The 15,299-nt window shown below is 36.1% G+C and overlaps 1 protein-coding gene across 2 annotated transcripts in view; it reads left to right on the top strand.

Moving 5' to 3' along the window:
* Positions 1 to 11,969, top strand: part of LOC121371983 (transcription factor Dp-1-like) — a 29,344-nt gene extending 17,375 nt beyond the window's left edge. Inside the window, exons 6-12 of one of the 2 annotated variants that reach the window (XM_041498229.1) lie at positions 1,993 to 2,164; positions 3,055 to 3,183; positions 5,343 to 5,411; positions 5,770 to 5,918; positions 6,488 to 6,654; positions 7,069 to 7,156; positions 8,919 to 11,969. In XM_041498229.1, the coding sequence (XP_041354163.1) occupies positions 1,993 to 2,164; positions 3,055 to 3,183; positions 5,343 to 5,411; positions 5,770 to 5,918; positions 6,488 to 6,654; positions 7,069 to 7,156; positions 8,919 to 9,120 (976 nt within the window). In that variant the 3' untranslated portion in view covers positions 9,121 to 11,969. Of the gene's footprint in view, positions 1 to 1,992; positions 2,165 to 3,042; positions 3,184 to 5,342; positions 5,412 to 5,769; positions 5,919 to 6,487; positions 6,655 to 7,068; positions 7,157 to 8,918 lie in introns of both variants that reach the window. The other variant, XM_041498221.1, reaches the window with a different exon arrangement.
* Positions 11,970 to 15,299: the final 3,330 nt, after the last annotated feature.

Raw genomic sequence — 15,299 nt, 5'->3', positions numbered from 1 at the left:
CAATGTTCTTGCTATGGACTGACGGCAGTGGAGGCGTTTTCGTCACATGAGGGTGCTGAAATCAGTACCTTGTGTGGCCACCCGCAGCATCGATCACTGCGCGACATCTCCTTGACATGGAATCACGTGGAATCCTAGCCCATTCTTCCTACAGTGCATGTGACAGTTGCGGAAGCGTCTGAGGCTCCAGGTCACGCTGGCGTACACATCTGTCCAGTTCGTCCCATAGATGTTCAATGGGGTTGAGATCTGGCGATCTCGATATATACAAGTATATGTACTCTGTCAAAAAAGAAACACATGAATATTTCGCCTATGCGTTTCTTTTTTGACAGTATATATATATACTATTCGAAAGAATTTAAGGGTCAAAAATTTATAACCAAATAAGTTTTAGAGTGTATTAGATTGATGATGTAAACTACACCAAATTTTTTATTTATTGTTCCATATTTACAAAAAACCACAAATAAACGTCACTGTATACAAGAAAGTCACATGACATGCTGTCAGAGTTGAAGGTTGTCAAACATGGATTTTACACATTAGAACATTCGTTTAATAGTGTGTGAATCCACCCCTGGCGCGAATACACTCGACACATTGTTGCCTCGTGCTGTTGATCAGACGTCTGAAGAACTCTTGGGGAATGGCCTGCCACTCTGCCATAAGAAGTTGACCCAGATCATGAAGGTTGGCCGGAGGGGCATGGTTATCCCGAACTCTCCTGCCTAATTCGTCCCAGGTGTTCTCTATTGGGGCCAAGTCAGGCGAATATGCTGGCCAATCCATCCTGGCGATACCTTGTTGTCTGAGAAAGTCCGTTACCACCCTGGCGCGGTGGGTTCAGGCATTGTCATCCTGCAGAACACCCACTGCCAATCTGCTGAAGGCCTGGGAGAACCAACGGCCGGATAATCTCATTCAGATAGCGGATTCCATTCAGATTGCCATCCACCACATAGAGGGGGGGTCCTGTGGTGGATAGAGATGCCGCCCCACACCATGACGCTGCCACCACCGAATCGGTGACGTTGTCTAACGTTAACGTCAGCGAAGCGCTCCCCAGGATGTCTGTGGACACGAACCCGACCGTCATTGAACTGGAGACTAAACCTGGACTCATCAGTGAACATCACTCGACCCCACTGAACATGTTGCCACCGCAGATGAAGCGTGCACCAGTGACGTCTGGCCGTTCTGTGACGTGGTAGGAGAGGTGGTCGAACAACCTGGCGACGGCAGCGTAGATTATTGGCTCTCAGACGATTGCGTATGGTTTGATCAGACACTCGAGTTCCAGTCGCAGTCCGCAGATTGTCACGTAATCGGCGTGCAGTGGTTGTGCATTGACATAGAGCCATATTGGTGATGTAGCGGTCCTCTCTATTTGTAGTGCTTCGGGGTCTTCCCGACGTGGATGATTTCGAACAGAATTCGTTGCTTAGTACCGTTGCCACAGTCAGCCAACGACACTCTGACCGACACCAAGTCTCAGAGCAACATTTCTTTGCGTATTGCCATCCTGAAGCCAAGCAATAGCCCTTCCTCGATCTTCGATAGTCAGTTGACGTCGTACCATTGTCGAATTTGTAGTGTGCACCATACACGAACGCAAGCTCCAATTATACGGAAATTCAGCATTGGGAACATGGAATACACATGCAAAGCGTGCAAATTAAGCGCTTTGTGAAAAAGCAAGTTATGGGCACTTAGCAGACCTTTCGCTTTCGCCCTAATTTACGTGCAAATGTAAGCATGTTTTCGCCATTAGAACTAGTCGACAGTGTCGATGACAGTGGATTTTAATTCATTTATGGGTTGCTTAGACCCACTTTCGTCAAATGGAACAATACCATGCGTGACATTATGGTCTAGCTAATATCATTGACATTTAGAAAATAATGTTGAAAATATCGTCTGACCCTTAAATTCTTTTGAGTAGTATATATATATATTTCAAATGATATATATTGTTTTCGTTTGTTTCAGTAAACGAGGTAAAAAAGGCGAGAAAGGAGGGAAAGGTCTGAGACACTTTTCTATGAAGGTGTGTGAGAAGGTGCAGTTGAAAGGGGTGACGTCCTACAATGAAGTGGCCGATGAACTGGTCACCGAGTTTAGTGATCCCAGAAACATGGCTTCTCCGTCCGACGGTATCAATGTAAGTTTTGAATTCTATTCACTTCAGCACAACTTTGAAAAAAACAAAACCCCGACATACAGGTCATTTTCAATGTGCACTGCTTGTAGTGTGATGCGAGCGTTCTGCAAACATGGAAAACAGATTCATCAACAAATTGATTCTATGATTATCAAGACCTGGCCAGTGTTTTCATATGCCCGATGCAGTTTTTTTGTAATCTCGCAAGAGCCATGTCAAAAACTGTGTACAAAGGCCTTTTATGTAAAACGTCTGCATTCAGCAACAATGTAAAACCTGAAGCAAATATCAATTGACAGCAGCCTTTTCAACAACAAAAATGTATGTGTAATACCGAGAAGATGTTACATAGGTATTGAAAACAAAATTCTGACTTCAGTTCTATTTTAGCTAATGCAAACTACTTTGGTCTTGGCGTTTGATTTTGCCAAGGCGGGTTACAGAATTGCAAGGACTGTTGCAATAAACGCTGCAATATATCCAAAATGTAATACACGCTATTTCCAAATTATATAATTACTGATGTTAACGTAACTCAACAATACGATAATAGTTTCCATCAAAACATGATCTATGCCCCTTGAATAGGATTTGAAAATGAATTCTTCATGGTTTTGTTAAGACTGCCAGTTTATATGATACGAAATCTTTTCAAAGAGGCCATCTTACATTTTAAAATAATTTAATGTATTTATTTGACTTTTTTAAGAATGCACATGTTCTAGAAAGCCTTCTTTTTTCTCCTTTTTTTTCTCCTTTTTTGTTGTTACGATATAGGTATCTGCCATTAAATACAAGTTTGAGTGCTGTTTAACATCTTGGTTTGAATTGTGTCGGGTGAATTGTTTTGTCAACAGGTAACTGTTACCTTATTTCAGTATGATCAAAAGAACATCCGAAGACGAGTCTACGACGCACTGAATGTTCTAATGGCCATGAACATCATTTCAAAGGAGAAAAAAGAAATTAAATGGATAGGACTGCCGACGAATTCAGCACAGGAGTGCACCAATTTAGAGGTCAGTAGTAGCAGTGTTTGTAAGCAGTGTAATATCAGTTTCTAGCTGTTGTCATCTTTAACGGCTGTATAATTCCTGAAAATGACCACAACGTGTTGTCAAGTGAAAATACTTGCCAACGAACACTTTTTCAACTCAAAAAGGGGGTGGAGAGAAAGGAATTTAAAAAAAAGAACATTTAAAAAACGATATTTGCCAAATAGTGTTTTAAAAAATCATAGTGATATTTGTATAGTTTTATCTTGAATCATGAACGCGAAACGATAAACATGAAAACATGAAAAAAATTAAATAATTAATCACATATGATCAATGAAAAACCCCACAAATTGTATATATTTTACATAATAGAATAAATAATGTAAAAAAGGAATAAAAGTTATGAATTTTAATTCCCATATATGTATAAAAAGTACGAGTATTCAGTACTGTATCCTAAAAATTAATAAAAGATGGCACCGTTGAAGCGTTTGACAGCCTGAGCTAGCACATGTTTAAACAAAAAGTAATAACATCATCACTGATTGGATGAAATTTGACCTCGACTGGCTCTTGAGATAACAGTACATGTCGCTGTTCTGCTTACTCCCACTTGTTAAAAAAAAGGTGAAAACTTTTTGTTAATTTTAAAATCCTTTATAATTATTGGATACACTACATTGAACAGTCAACAATAAATACATTTATAGATTATTTCATTATATTTTATGCTATTTTAAGCAGTTTGTATTGCACAAAAGCCTCTTGCTTCGGACTAGGACACTCGACCCAACAGAGCTCCGTACATAGGTGTTGACAGGTGTTAATTGTAACCAGTTACAAATTCTGGGTCCTTTGTTTTAATTGGAGTGTAATACCTTGATGGCTCTCGAATGGTGCTATCGTTAATGTCTGTGTAATATCTTGACTGGCTCAGCGACTTTGACAAATGTCTAGCCTAGTGGCAGTCGATTGACACTACTGTAGGTCCGACTTCAGTGACTGGCGATATACTTAGGCAGACTTTAAAATCACAAACGTCTGAAACACCAGCCATATTGACCACTATTTATTTATTATTTTAAATCATGCACGAGATACCGATGTCTGGGCTGGCCAGTCCACTTGACTGATAGGAATTTGTTCCAGTAATAGAAATGGACAGGTGCTTCCGACAAGAATGACAAAAGTGGGACCGGCAAACGCGTGTTTTTAAAAAATATTTTCGGTCTCAGATATCGAGAATCGGTCCAAGACCGGGGAAAAAAGGGTTTTTCCCCACCCCTGGTGTACAGTATGTTGATTTGCGTGACGTCAGGCGAGATATACTAAGTATATATATATTTTTTTAATTATTATTATTTTTTTTTATCCCACTGCCCCCTTTCCTTTCTCTCCTTTGAATTCCATCTCATTTCTTCCCGATCTGGCAACTCTTCCTATCTTTCAACTTCTTTCGCTGTCCACCTCCACATCCCAGTCCCTGTCTCTCCAACTGCGACAGGTGCTTGTCTCTTGTGGCTACTCGTGCCACACACTTGCCATTCCCCATCAGCTTTTAGCCGTGGGCTTATTCTGACTACTTCGGGGAGTGTTCAGTAGTTACTTCTGGCATTGTTAAGAGGCACTTGAAACCACCTACTATGCACCCCTACTACCGGGCGAGATATTTTGCCTGCAGTATCCAGAAAGATAACGATGGCACTGACGGCAGTTGCTGTAGTTGCTACATGAAATGCTATGTTACGGGCTGTACCAGTTTGCCACTGGATCAAAATTATTGCCGTTGGTTTATGGAATAATTTTTTATATTTTTTTTTTTTGTTGCAAAAGATACTGGTTTAAAACCATGTAAGTGAGCATTTTGCCTACAGTAAAAATATTTTTAAAATTGCCATAGGTAAAAAATTGTGACGCTATGTATGTATGTATATGTATTTTTTCCACAGTTGTTCACATTTTGTTGTGACTACATAATATCTATATTGGTGTGAATCATCTATGACTTCCAACAGCCAGTATATTTCTTGTACTGAAGTGTCATTCATTCACTCCATTCATTCAATCCATTCAATGATTCATTATGTCATGTCGAAGACTATGCTATTCGATCTCGTAAAATGTCTAGTTACAATTAGTAGATTATAAAAAATTGACCTATTTTGCCTTGTTACTTTCAGGTGGAAAAACAAAGAAGATTGGAGAGGATAAAACATAAAACTCAACAGTTGCAAGAATTAATTTTACAAGTAGGTTCTCAAACATATGTTGCAATCAAGATGTTAAAATACTATTTTTGTATCTGTAAATATGTGTCGATAGGTATGTATATATATATTTGCCAATATGATGTGTGTGTGTATATATAATATAATCATGCTGTTTAAAAACAACTGGTAATACTGAGCTCAGGGCACCCCAACCATGACACTATTCTGTTTTAGGGACAATAAAGTGTTCTTTATTGAAAAAAATACACCTTGAAATTCTTGTACAGTGATTTAATCATTTAACTAAAAGAAAATTCATTCTTAACCTCGGTTTTGACGCCTGTAAGATCATAATAGATAACTGCCATGATGTTACAATGGGTTTTTTGTTTTTTAGCAAATAGCATTCAAGAATCTGGTGAACAGAAACCATGATGTAGAAAAATTTCACGGCCCACCAGCTGCAAACTCTGCCATACAGTTACCGTTCATTATCGTAAACACGAGTAAAAAGACTGTCATAGACTGCAGTATTTCAAATGACAAGTAAGAATGGTTATACAGCATTCATTTCTTAAGCAATTGATCGGTTTTTACAGTGTTATTTTTGCTTCGTTCTTACTGACCTGTTTAATAAGTGTGTACACTACTATGTTATTGGGTAAAACACTGTTGGTGCATGGAGGTCTGTCCAACTCGCTGAGTAGTTAAAACAAAATAAGACATTCAACCCTTGTTGGAGACTGTAACACGGATCAATTGGGGAAAACCTAATATATTTCTATAAAAGCGACGGGTAAGGTTTTTCAATTGACGCAGTTTTAACTAAATTTTCTTGTGCATACTAATTATGTAATCATGCAGGGTTTACGGTGTTATTCACCAAACCACCAAATGCGATTTAGTGTTGGAATTTGGCAAATACAAATCATTACCAATTCGCCACAATGCTGATTTGAAAACTCGTTCGTATGACATTGTGTTTCTAAAAATAATTCTGTTTATCTAAATGTTATTTGACTACAGATTTTTTTTAATTATTAAATTCGCCAAATTGCAATTAATGTTTAGCATCCAGCTTAAACCTTAATCATATATTTCTGTTGTAATTTCAGGTATGAATATTTATTTAAGTTCGATAACACGTTTGAAATTCATGATGATATTGAGGTGCTGAAGCGAATGGGCATGGCGTTTGGTTTGGAGAAAGGCCAGTGTTCTCATCCTGACTTGATACGAGCTGCTAAAATGGTTCCTAAAGCCCTGGAGCCGTATGTGCTAGGTAAGATCTATAAAACATCACAGATAACTTTCAGTGTACTGGCATGAAATACATTTCAACTACATAATAACAGGGCTCGAACTTAAGAATTTTTCTCTCACGGCAATTTTAAAAATAATTACTGTCGTAGCTCTAAGAAAAATTTGACATTTGACATCCAATAGCCGATTATTAATTAATCAATGTGCTCCAGTGGTGTCGTTAAACAAAACCAATAACTTTTTATCTTTTGTAATTCGTTCATGACACTGTTCTTACTGTTAATAACACTAAGTTGATCAAAATTTTAGGTGGTATAGTTTTAGTCTTAATAAGATTCTGTGGAGAATGAATACCATTCTCGACTTTCTTAACCTGTGGTAACCTGAACAACCATTATCGACTTTTATCTAATGACCTAATTGTCTGTTGTAGATATGGCGCAGAATTCGAAGTCTTTACCAGCTGTCTCAAGTGGCATAAGACCTATCGATCCATCAGCAGTTAGTGTTCAACAAGCAAGGTACATAATTTAATAATCACAGTGTGTATGTTTGTTTATGATACCTGCAAAATATATTCTTACTAAAGAATTTAGTGCAATTTTCGGCAAGTGTTCCTTGTACTTGCCTAGAAAACGATTGCCTTGCAATAAAATAATTTAATAAAATTTATTTGAAACATCAAATGATAACATATCAGGATAGTGATTCTGAGCTTGGCTTGATTTTGCTTGTGGTGAAGACTTGTATAATGTTGTACATTTCTTAGATGTGTACAGGAATGTGGAAGGTAAATCAATCTTCGTAGAGGTTTCATACAGATTTTAAAAGTGCTTGAATTTGAGAAAATCGTATTGAAAAAGTGGGATCTGGTACTGATATGCGAACCCAGTACCTAACTGCCTTTAGCTCGGTGGCTTAACCACTACACTACTGAGGTGTAATTGTTGTAATTTGATTGTCCAGTGTTTTAACAATGTGTATTCATTTAACCTAACACCGGCCTCGGTGGCGTCGTGGCAGGCCATCGGTCTACAGGCTGGTAGGTACTGGTTTCGGATCCCAGTCGAGGCATGGGATTTTTAATCGAGATACCGACTCCAAACCCTGAGTGAGTGCTCCGCAAGGCTCAATGGGTAGGTGTAAACCACTTGCACCGACCAGTGATCCATAACTGGTTCAACAAAGGCCATGGTTTGTGCTATCCTGCCTGTGGGAAGCGCAAATAAAAGATCCCTTGCTGCCTGTCGTAAAAAGAGTAGCCTATGTGGCGACAGCGGGTTTCCTCTAAAAACAGTGTCAGAATGACCATATGTTTTGACGTCCAATAGCCGATGATAAGATAAAAAATCAATGTGCTCTAGCGGCATCGTTAAATAAAACAAACTTTTACTTTTCATTTAACCTAACAATAAGTTGAGCAAAAATCAAGTGAACAGAATTGCGAATTTTAAAAACAATTGGCGAATTTTATTTTAAGTTTGCAAAATAATTTTTACTACGTTTTATTTAAAAAAAAACCCTGTTTTTTTGCCATTTTTGAAGTTTAATAGATAATTTGGCGAAACTTTGTGTTAACTAACTGAGAGCTAGCACTGATATTATAACAATATGTATAGAGATAGAAGTCTTCCAGATTTACCGCGAATTCTGTATTTTTAATCGTCTATACAGTATTTTTAGGTTGTCTACTGTTTGTAAAAAAAAGTAATCATATTCTCCATCTAAAACTTAAAACCTAGCTCAGGTCGACCTTATAGAAATCAATCACCTAATTACTTTTCTGCATCAGACTGCAATTGTGCCACGATCGTGTGTAACAGATTCGTTGCCAATCCAGTGACCTGAGTGCTCTTGCAATGCTGTTACGATGATCGGCATTAGTCTGCGATAAAACAAAATCAAGAGTTCAACATGTTCAATTTATGCAATGCGAATAAACAGGTTCCCGACTGTCGAACACAGATCACATGCTTGTGATTTTACGAGTGGGAATTTCACACGTCGCACGACTCATGTGATTTTCCCCATTTATGACCCGAGTGTAAATTTTGTTCTGATTCCGACTGTTGGGCGTCTGATTGGTTTAATTCCAAAGTCAACCTGAGCTAGGCTTAAGATATGGTTTTAGTTGATACTTGCATACATTCTGAATGGGGGCTGCCATTTTAGATCAGTTTGTAACCTTAACCCTAGGGCCAATCTTAGATTTCATAATTTAGTTTTCATAATCCACTTTCATCTTGGTGGTGATTGGACCTTTTTTTATTTTTTTTATTACAGATACCAGCAGACGGCAGCAGCACAAGCGTACCTCAGTATAACGGATACCGACCAAGAAGTTGCCACGGTGACTGGACACGGTCTGTCACGGCAGTCCAGTCTTGGGTCATCGGGTCATCACTCGCGCACTGCCACAGAAACCCCCTCAGAAAACTTTTCAGACAATGACTCGGACTCTGACCAGTCTGTCGACATGAGCTAAAAGTGTTCGGGGGTTGGGGTTTTTTTTCCTTGTTTTTTTTTTTTTTTACTTTTCTCATTGGAAATAATCATGTGCAGCAATAATGGGACAGACAAACTGACAGACATTGTGTTCGATAGCAAGTTAAAAAAAAACGTGATAGGAGCTAGAGATGTTTGGAGGTTTTTTTTATCAGGTGGCCAAGCACTACTTCCCTGCTGTTTATTTTTCACCAGTCTGTAGCCCAGGTGTTGGATTGGTGATAGACATGTAAGACTTCTTAATAATGAGGATATTGTGTTCAGTCGAGTGAAGAATCGAGGGATGTTTCAGTAATTCTATATTTCAGTGCCACTCAGAAATTGTTCCAGTCAGGTGAAAACCTAGGGACTATACAAAAACTCTAACCACCCAAAAAAAATTCCTGTCAGTTAAAAACATGGGAGTTTCAGGAATTCTGGATTTCAGTGCCACTCAGAAATTGTTCCAGTCAGGTGAAAACCTAGGGACTTTACAAAAACTGAATTTCAATGCCACCCAAATATTGTTCCAGTCACTTTTCTGTTTATAGAAAGTTGTCATTAACCACTTTTCAAGAACCTGCAGTTATTCTGGGGGGTTTTGTAGTTTTTTTGGTCCACCATCATTTTCATTTTAGATCAATGTAGTGGATTAAAGGAGGCTGTGAAAGACATAGTAATAGAATATTATCTTTATTTTTATGGCTTAGGTAATTGAAATGTAGGCCTTGAAGATTCTGTCATTGACGGCTATGAATAGCTTCATTATTACAAGATACAAGCTTCAGTGTTGTGCTGAAATTAGATTTAAAGAAAACAAAAAAAATTCATTGACGGCTATGAAGAAAAACAGGATTTCGACTTAAGTACAGTGGCTGAAATATCAGACCTAAAAGTGAAAAACAAACCTATCACTGACAGCTCTGAAGAAACCTTAGGACAGGATATCCACTTAAGTGCAGGAGATGAAATGTCACTGCTGAAGAACTGTCAAAGCTAAAGAACTATCATAGACAGTGATGCAAGACTTCATTATTAGAGACTGCCGTCTTCAATGCAGTGACCTTTTGAGTCTTGAGATGTCTGTCCTAAATATTATTGCTACGACTGAGGTCATCTGCCTCCTGTGTAATTGCCTTGATCATACACATCTATTGCAGTTTTTTCATTAGTGGGACGACGTTTAGTGTATTCTGCAGGCACAAATAATTTATACAAATAGTTGACTTTTAGTTCAGTACATAAATTGTGACTGTTTTCCCTGGATGACAGCTCGTATAACATTTGTAGTAGTCTATGAAAAAGGGTTGATGGGTAGTCCATTGAAATATGTATCAACATTGTGTTAATGTTGCTGTGTTGATGCTAACACGTTACTACTTGTACAAATGTATTATAAAACGTACATTGAATTGTGTCCTCTAAGATGTCAACTTTTTCTTCTTTTTTTCTGTTAAATTTCAGTAGACTAATTAAAAGAAAGACATGCCCCAAGATGTTATTTAACAGTTTATTAGCTTTCAGTTACGAGATTGGTGTTCTGCAATCTAGTAATGATTAGAGATTTTCAAAGCTATCTTAGGGCTACAATATCATAAAACCATCGTAAGGCTATGACGTCACTACATCCAACGCTATTAGTCTTCAGTGGGTTTTATGATATCTTGATGCTAAGATTGCTTCATATGGTGTGTGGTGTTTTCATGACGTTAATGTCTCAGACTCTGTTAGAGTTTCAAGTCTAGACTCTAAAAAGTTTATAAGCACCAGGCCAGGGCCCTGTTTTACAAAGTGATTGCAACACTAAGATCACCTCAAGTGCATACATTTGTTAAGCACTTACGGTGATCTTGGCGCTAAGATTGCTTCGTAAATTGGGGTCCTGTTTTTTAACACTTTAAAAGGCAGAGTAGCATCACCAATTAACAGATTTCAGAGCTGTCAACAGGTTGGCAGTCTTACACAATTATAACTTGATTACAACTGCTGCCTATGTATATTTTAGTCTGTCTTGTTCTGTACATGAGATGGTTATTTGAATATTTGAGTTTCAAGTATTTCATCGACTAATAGTGGATAGGATACTTGTGTGAATTTTTTTTTTTTTTTTCAAATGTTAATTACATTTCCATTCTAAACAAATAAATTTTATTAGCTGATGAAATATTTAAATAGTTTTAGTACAAAATACATATTTTTATAAAGAAACAGCAAGATGTTAGGCACAGAATTTTTTTTGTCAATTTGTATATTTTGCAGTTTTCACTGCCCTGAATTTGCTACCATTGTAAAATGTTTTGGACTAATAGTCTTTCTAAGCATTTACAATGGCAATAAACTCGGAATTATCTCCTTGAGACATAAAATACATGTATGTTGGTAGAATGGATATTTTAATATACAACAACAAATCATGTGCGTAAGAATCGCCAAATAACTGATGTATCGATGGTCTAGCCTGGCTCGAACTAGAGGTTGATATATTTAAGAAAGTGTAATGTTTGCAGCCCTGAGGTTATTTTGATTAACAAATTTTCATAATTGTTTGAAATTGTACTATATTGGCCATTTTCATAGAGAATATTACACCCCTGCACCACATTTTGTATGCAAAGGGCATCCCCAGAAATAATTGTGTGTGGGTTAGGTTGGTGGGCATATTTGTTGGCATATTTTTCAAACGTAATATAGACTTGCCATGCAGGTAAAAAAAAAAAATGACAACCTGCATGTGTGTACATGAACATTCTTAATAAAAAAAATCCTTCATATATATATGTCCACGCCATTCCATAGCACCATACACGGTGATGTATATTCAAAATCTGATAAACTATAGTCCATCCCACAGGGAACGGCTTTGTTTTTTTATTATTATTATTTATTTTATTTTTTTCATATGAAATTTACTAAAAGTAATTGGCGGGATGTAGCCCAGTGGTAAAGTGCTCACTTGATGCGCAGTCGGTTTGGGATCAATCCTTGTCGGTGGGCCCATTGGGCTATTTCTTATTCCAGCCAGTGCACCACGACTGGTATATCCATGGTCATGGTATGTATTACCCTGTCTGTGGGATGGTGCATATAAAAGTGGGATGGTGCATGTAAAAGAACCCTTGCTGCTAATCGAAAAGAGTAGCCCATGAAGTGGCAACAGCAGGTTTTCTCTTCAATAGCCATGTGGTCCTTAACCATATGTTTGACGCCATATAACCGTAAATAAAATGTGTTGAGTGTCATTAAATAAAACATTTCTTTTTTTACTAAGTTATTTATTTCTGAGTCGATTATTTTCTAAATTGCACACAAATTTAATGGGAGATTTAGATATTAAAGTTACACATGAAGATCAATTTAATGAGAGATTTAGATATTAAAGTTACATGTGAAGATCAATTTAATGAGATATTTAGATATTAAAGTTACACATGAAGATCAATTTAATGAGAGATTTAGATATTAAAGTTACACAAGAAGATCAATTTAATGAGAGATTTAGATATTAAAGTTACACGAGAAGATCAATTTAATGAGAGATTTAATTTAATGAGAGATTTAGATATTAAAGTTACATGTGAAGATCAATTTAATGAGCGATTTAGATATTAAAGTTACACGTGAAGATCAATTTAATGAGAGATTTAGATATTAAAGTTACGTGTGAAGATATGAAGAGTTAAGGCGCAAAATGCGATATAAACCCATTTTCTTTCTTTTTTTAGTTAAAGCCATTATTGTATGTCAGTAAGGGCTAATCGTGGGCCCGCTGGTTTGCCGCAAAACGTGATTGATCCTTATGAAATTGTATTGGGTAAATCCCGTTTTTTTTTCTTCTCAAAACGCGATATATGCCAATTAAAAAAGTCATTTTCACTGAAAATGGATATATCGCATTTTGCGCCTAAACTCTTCATATTGTATATGACATCTTAACCTTCTCATGTCTAGAATGGAATGAGCCTGTTTACAATAACAGATTATTATTTAATTTAAGATGTTGACCCTAGTTTCAAAGGTAGACCAATGTATTATTCTCATTTCACATAAAATACATTTTGAGCTGCTACTAACTACAGAATGACAAGAAAAGCACAGGATTTACTAAAATTTTAATCTGAGTAAAAAGTTCTGTAATTAACAGTTTAAAAAAATGTATTAAATAATCAAAAATATTTTGTACTTTAAAAACTATGGTAATTTTTTTTTTTATTGTATATTTTATGTGCAGCTGATTAATTAAGTCACTGAAGTTAATAGTTTTAAGTCAAACATATAAAGAATAAATAAAAACAAAATCAATGCTTGAAACTTGTAACACACACATTTTACAAGTTAACTTTAAATTTGTTAACTTATAATGTTCTTGTAAGTTGTATCCAAACCTGTCCATTGATGTTGCTAGGCAGCTATAAGCAGTAGAATAGAAATCCAATAAGAGGGACTGTTGTACAATATACTTGACCTGAGCATCTACATGTAGATACGTCCTGAGACTAAATGGACATCTAAAACTACTGATCCAGGCCTGTGCTTATAAAACTTTAGCCTGGATTCAAATCTTAATGACATTGGGACGGTGCAAATATAGAGATTATTATACGAGCTTGTGTGTCGTACTGATTTTACGAAATGAGCCTCGTGATTTTTGTATTGCCAGCAAGAGCAATACATGAATTCTGACACAAGTTTTGTAAAATCAGTACAGCTCACACGCGAGTGTAATAATTTCTTTATTATTTATATTATTGTTGTTTCTTTATTAATAACAAGACCCAACTCAAAATGTTTCAGCCACAACTAGGAGACAAAGAAATGACATATTTTAAATGTGCCGTCTGAGATAGGACTGGAGAAACAACGTCATGTTGTGACGTCGCTTCACAAAATTACGTCGTTACACTTGTTATTACACGTGTGCTCTCTCTGTCCACTAAACTCATAATACTTAATTTTGTGGTGAATAGGAAAATAATATTTGTTTATGTAAACATGAAATCATTAAAAAGTCATCCTCGTATTAAAAAGGTTTTTTTTTGTGTATTATTTTATTCCATTTTTAAACCGGTGTTCTTGAGAGTATTTTAGCTATTGGATCATGTACCATTAATTCTACTGATGAAAAGGCATAAGGGAATACATTGTATTGCAGATCAGATCTAGTTTTCTACTAGCTAAGTAATGTCTGTAAAACAAACCTAGCATATGGGATTGAATGCTAGTAATGTGTATTGAATGTAAATAATACTGTAAAATACAAAGATTTCATACTGAAATGGAATGCTAGTAATGAGTATGGTACTGAATATAAATAATACTGTAAAATGCAAAGATTTCATAATGGAATGGAATGCTAATAATGTGTATTGGAGAAAAATATAAAAAAGTCCATACTGGAACTGAATGCTAGTAATGTGTATTGGAGAAAAATACAAAGATTTCATACTAGAACTGAATGCTAGTAATGTGTATTGGAGAAAAATACAAAGATTTCATACTGGAACTGAATGCTAGTAATGTGTATTGAATGAAAATACAAAGATTTCATACTGGAATTGAATGCTAGTAATGTGTATTGGAGAAAAATACAAAGATTTCATACTGGAACTGAATGCTAGTAATGTGTATTGATTGAATGAAAATACAAAGATTTCATACTGGAATTGAATGCTAGTAATGTGTATTGAATGAAAATACAAAGATTTCACTCTGGAATTGAATGCTAGTAATGTGTATTGATTGAATGAAAATACAAAGATTTCATACTGGAATTGAATGCTAGTAATGTGTATTGAATGAAAATACAAAGATTTCATACTGGAATTGAATGCTAGTAATGTGTATTGAATGAAAATACAAAGATTTCATACTGGAATTGAATGCTAGTAATGTGTATTGGAGAAAAATACAAAGATTTCATACTGGAACTGAATGCTAGTAATGTGTATTGATTGAATGAAAATACAAAGATTTCATACTGGAATTGAATGCTAGTAATGTGTATTGGAGAAAAATACAAAGATTTCATACTGGAACTGAATGCTAGTAATGTGTATTGAATGAAAATACAAAGATTTCATACTGGAACTGAATTCTAGTAATGTGTATTGATTGAATGAAAATACAAAGATTTCATACTGGAACTGAATGCTAGTAATGTGTATTGAATGAAAATACAAAGAT

This window comes from Gigantopelta aegis, chromosome 1 (genome assembly GCF_016097555.1).
Source record: "Gigantopelta aegis isolate Gae_Host chromosome 1, Gae_host_genome, whole genome shotgun sequence".
Taxonomy (NCBI): Eukaryota; Metazoa; Mollusca; class Gastropoda; order Neomphalida; family Peltospiridae; genus Gigantopelta; species Gigantopelta aegis.
This window is presented reverse-complemented; position numbering and strand designations above follow the sequence as displayed.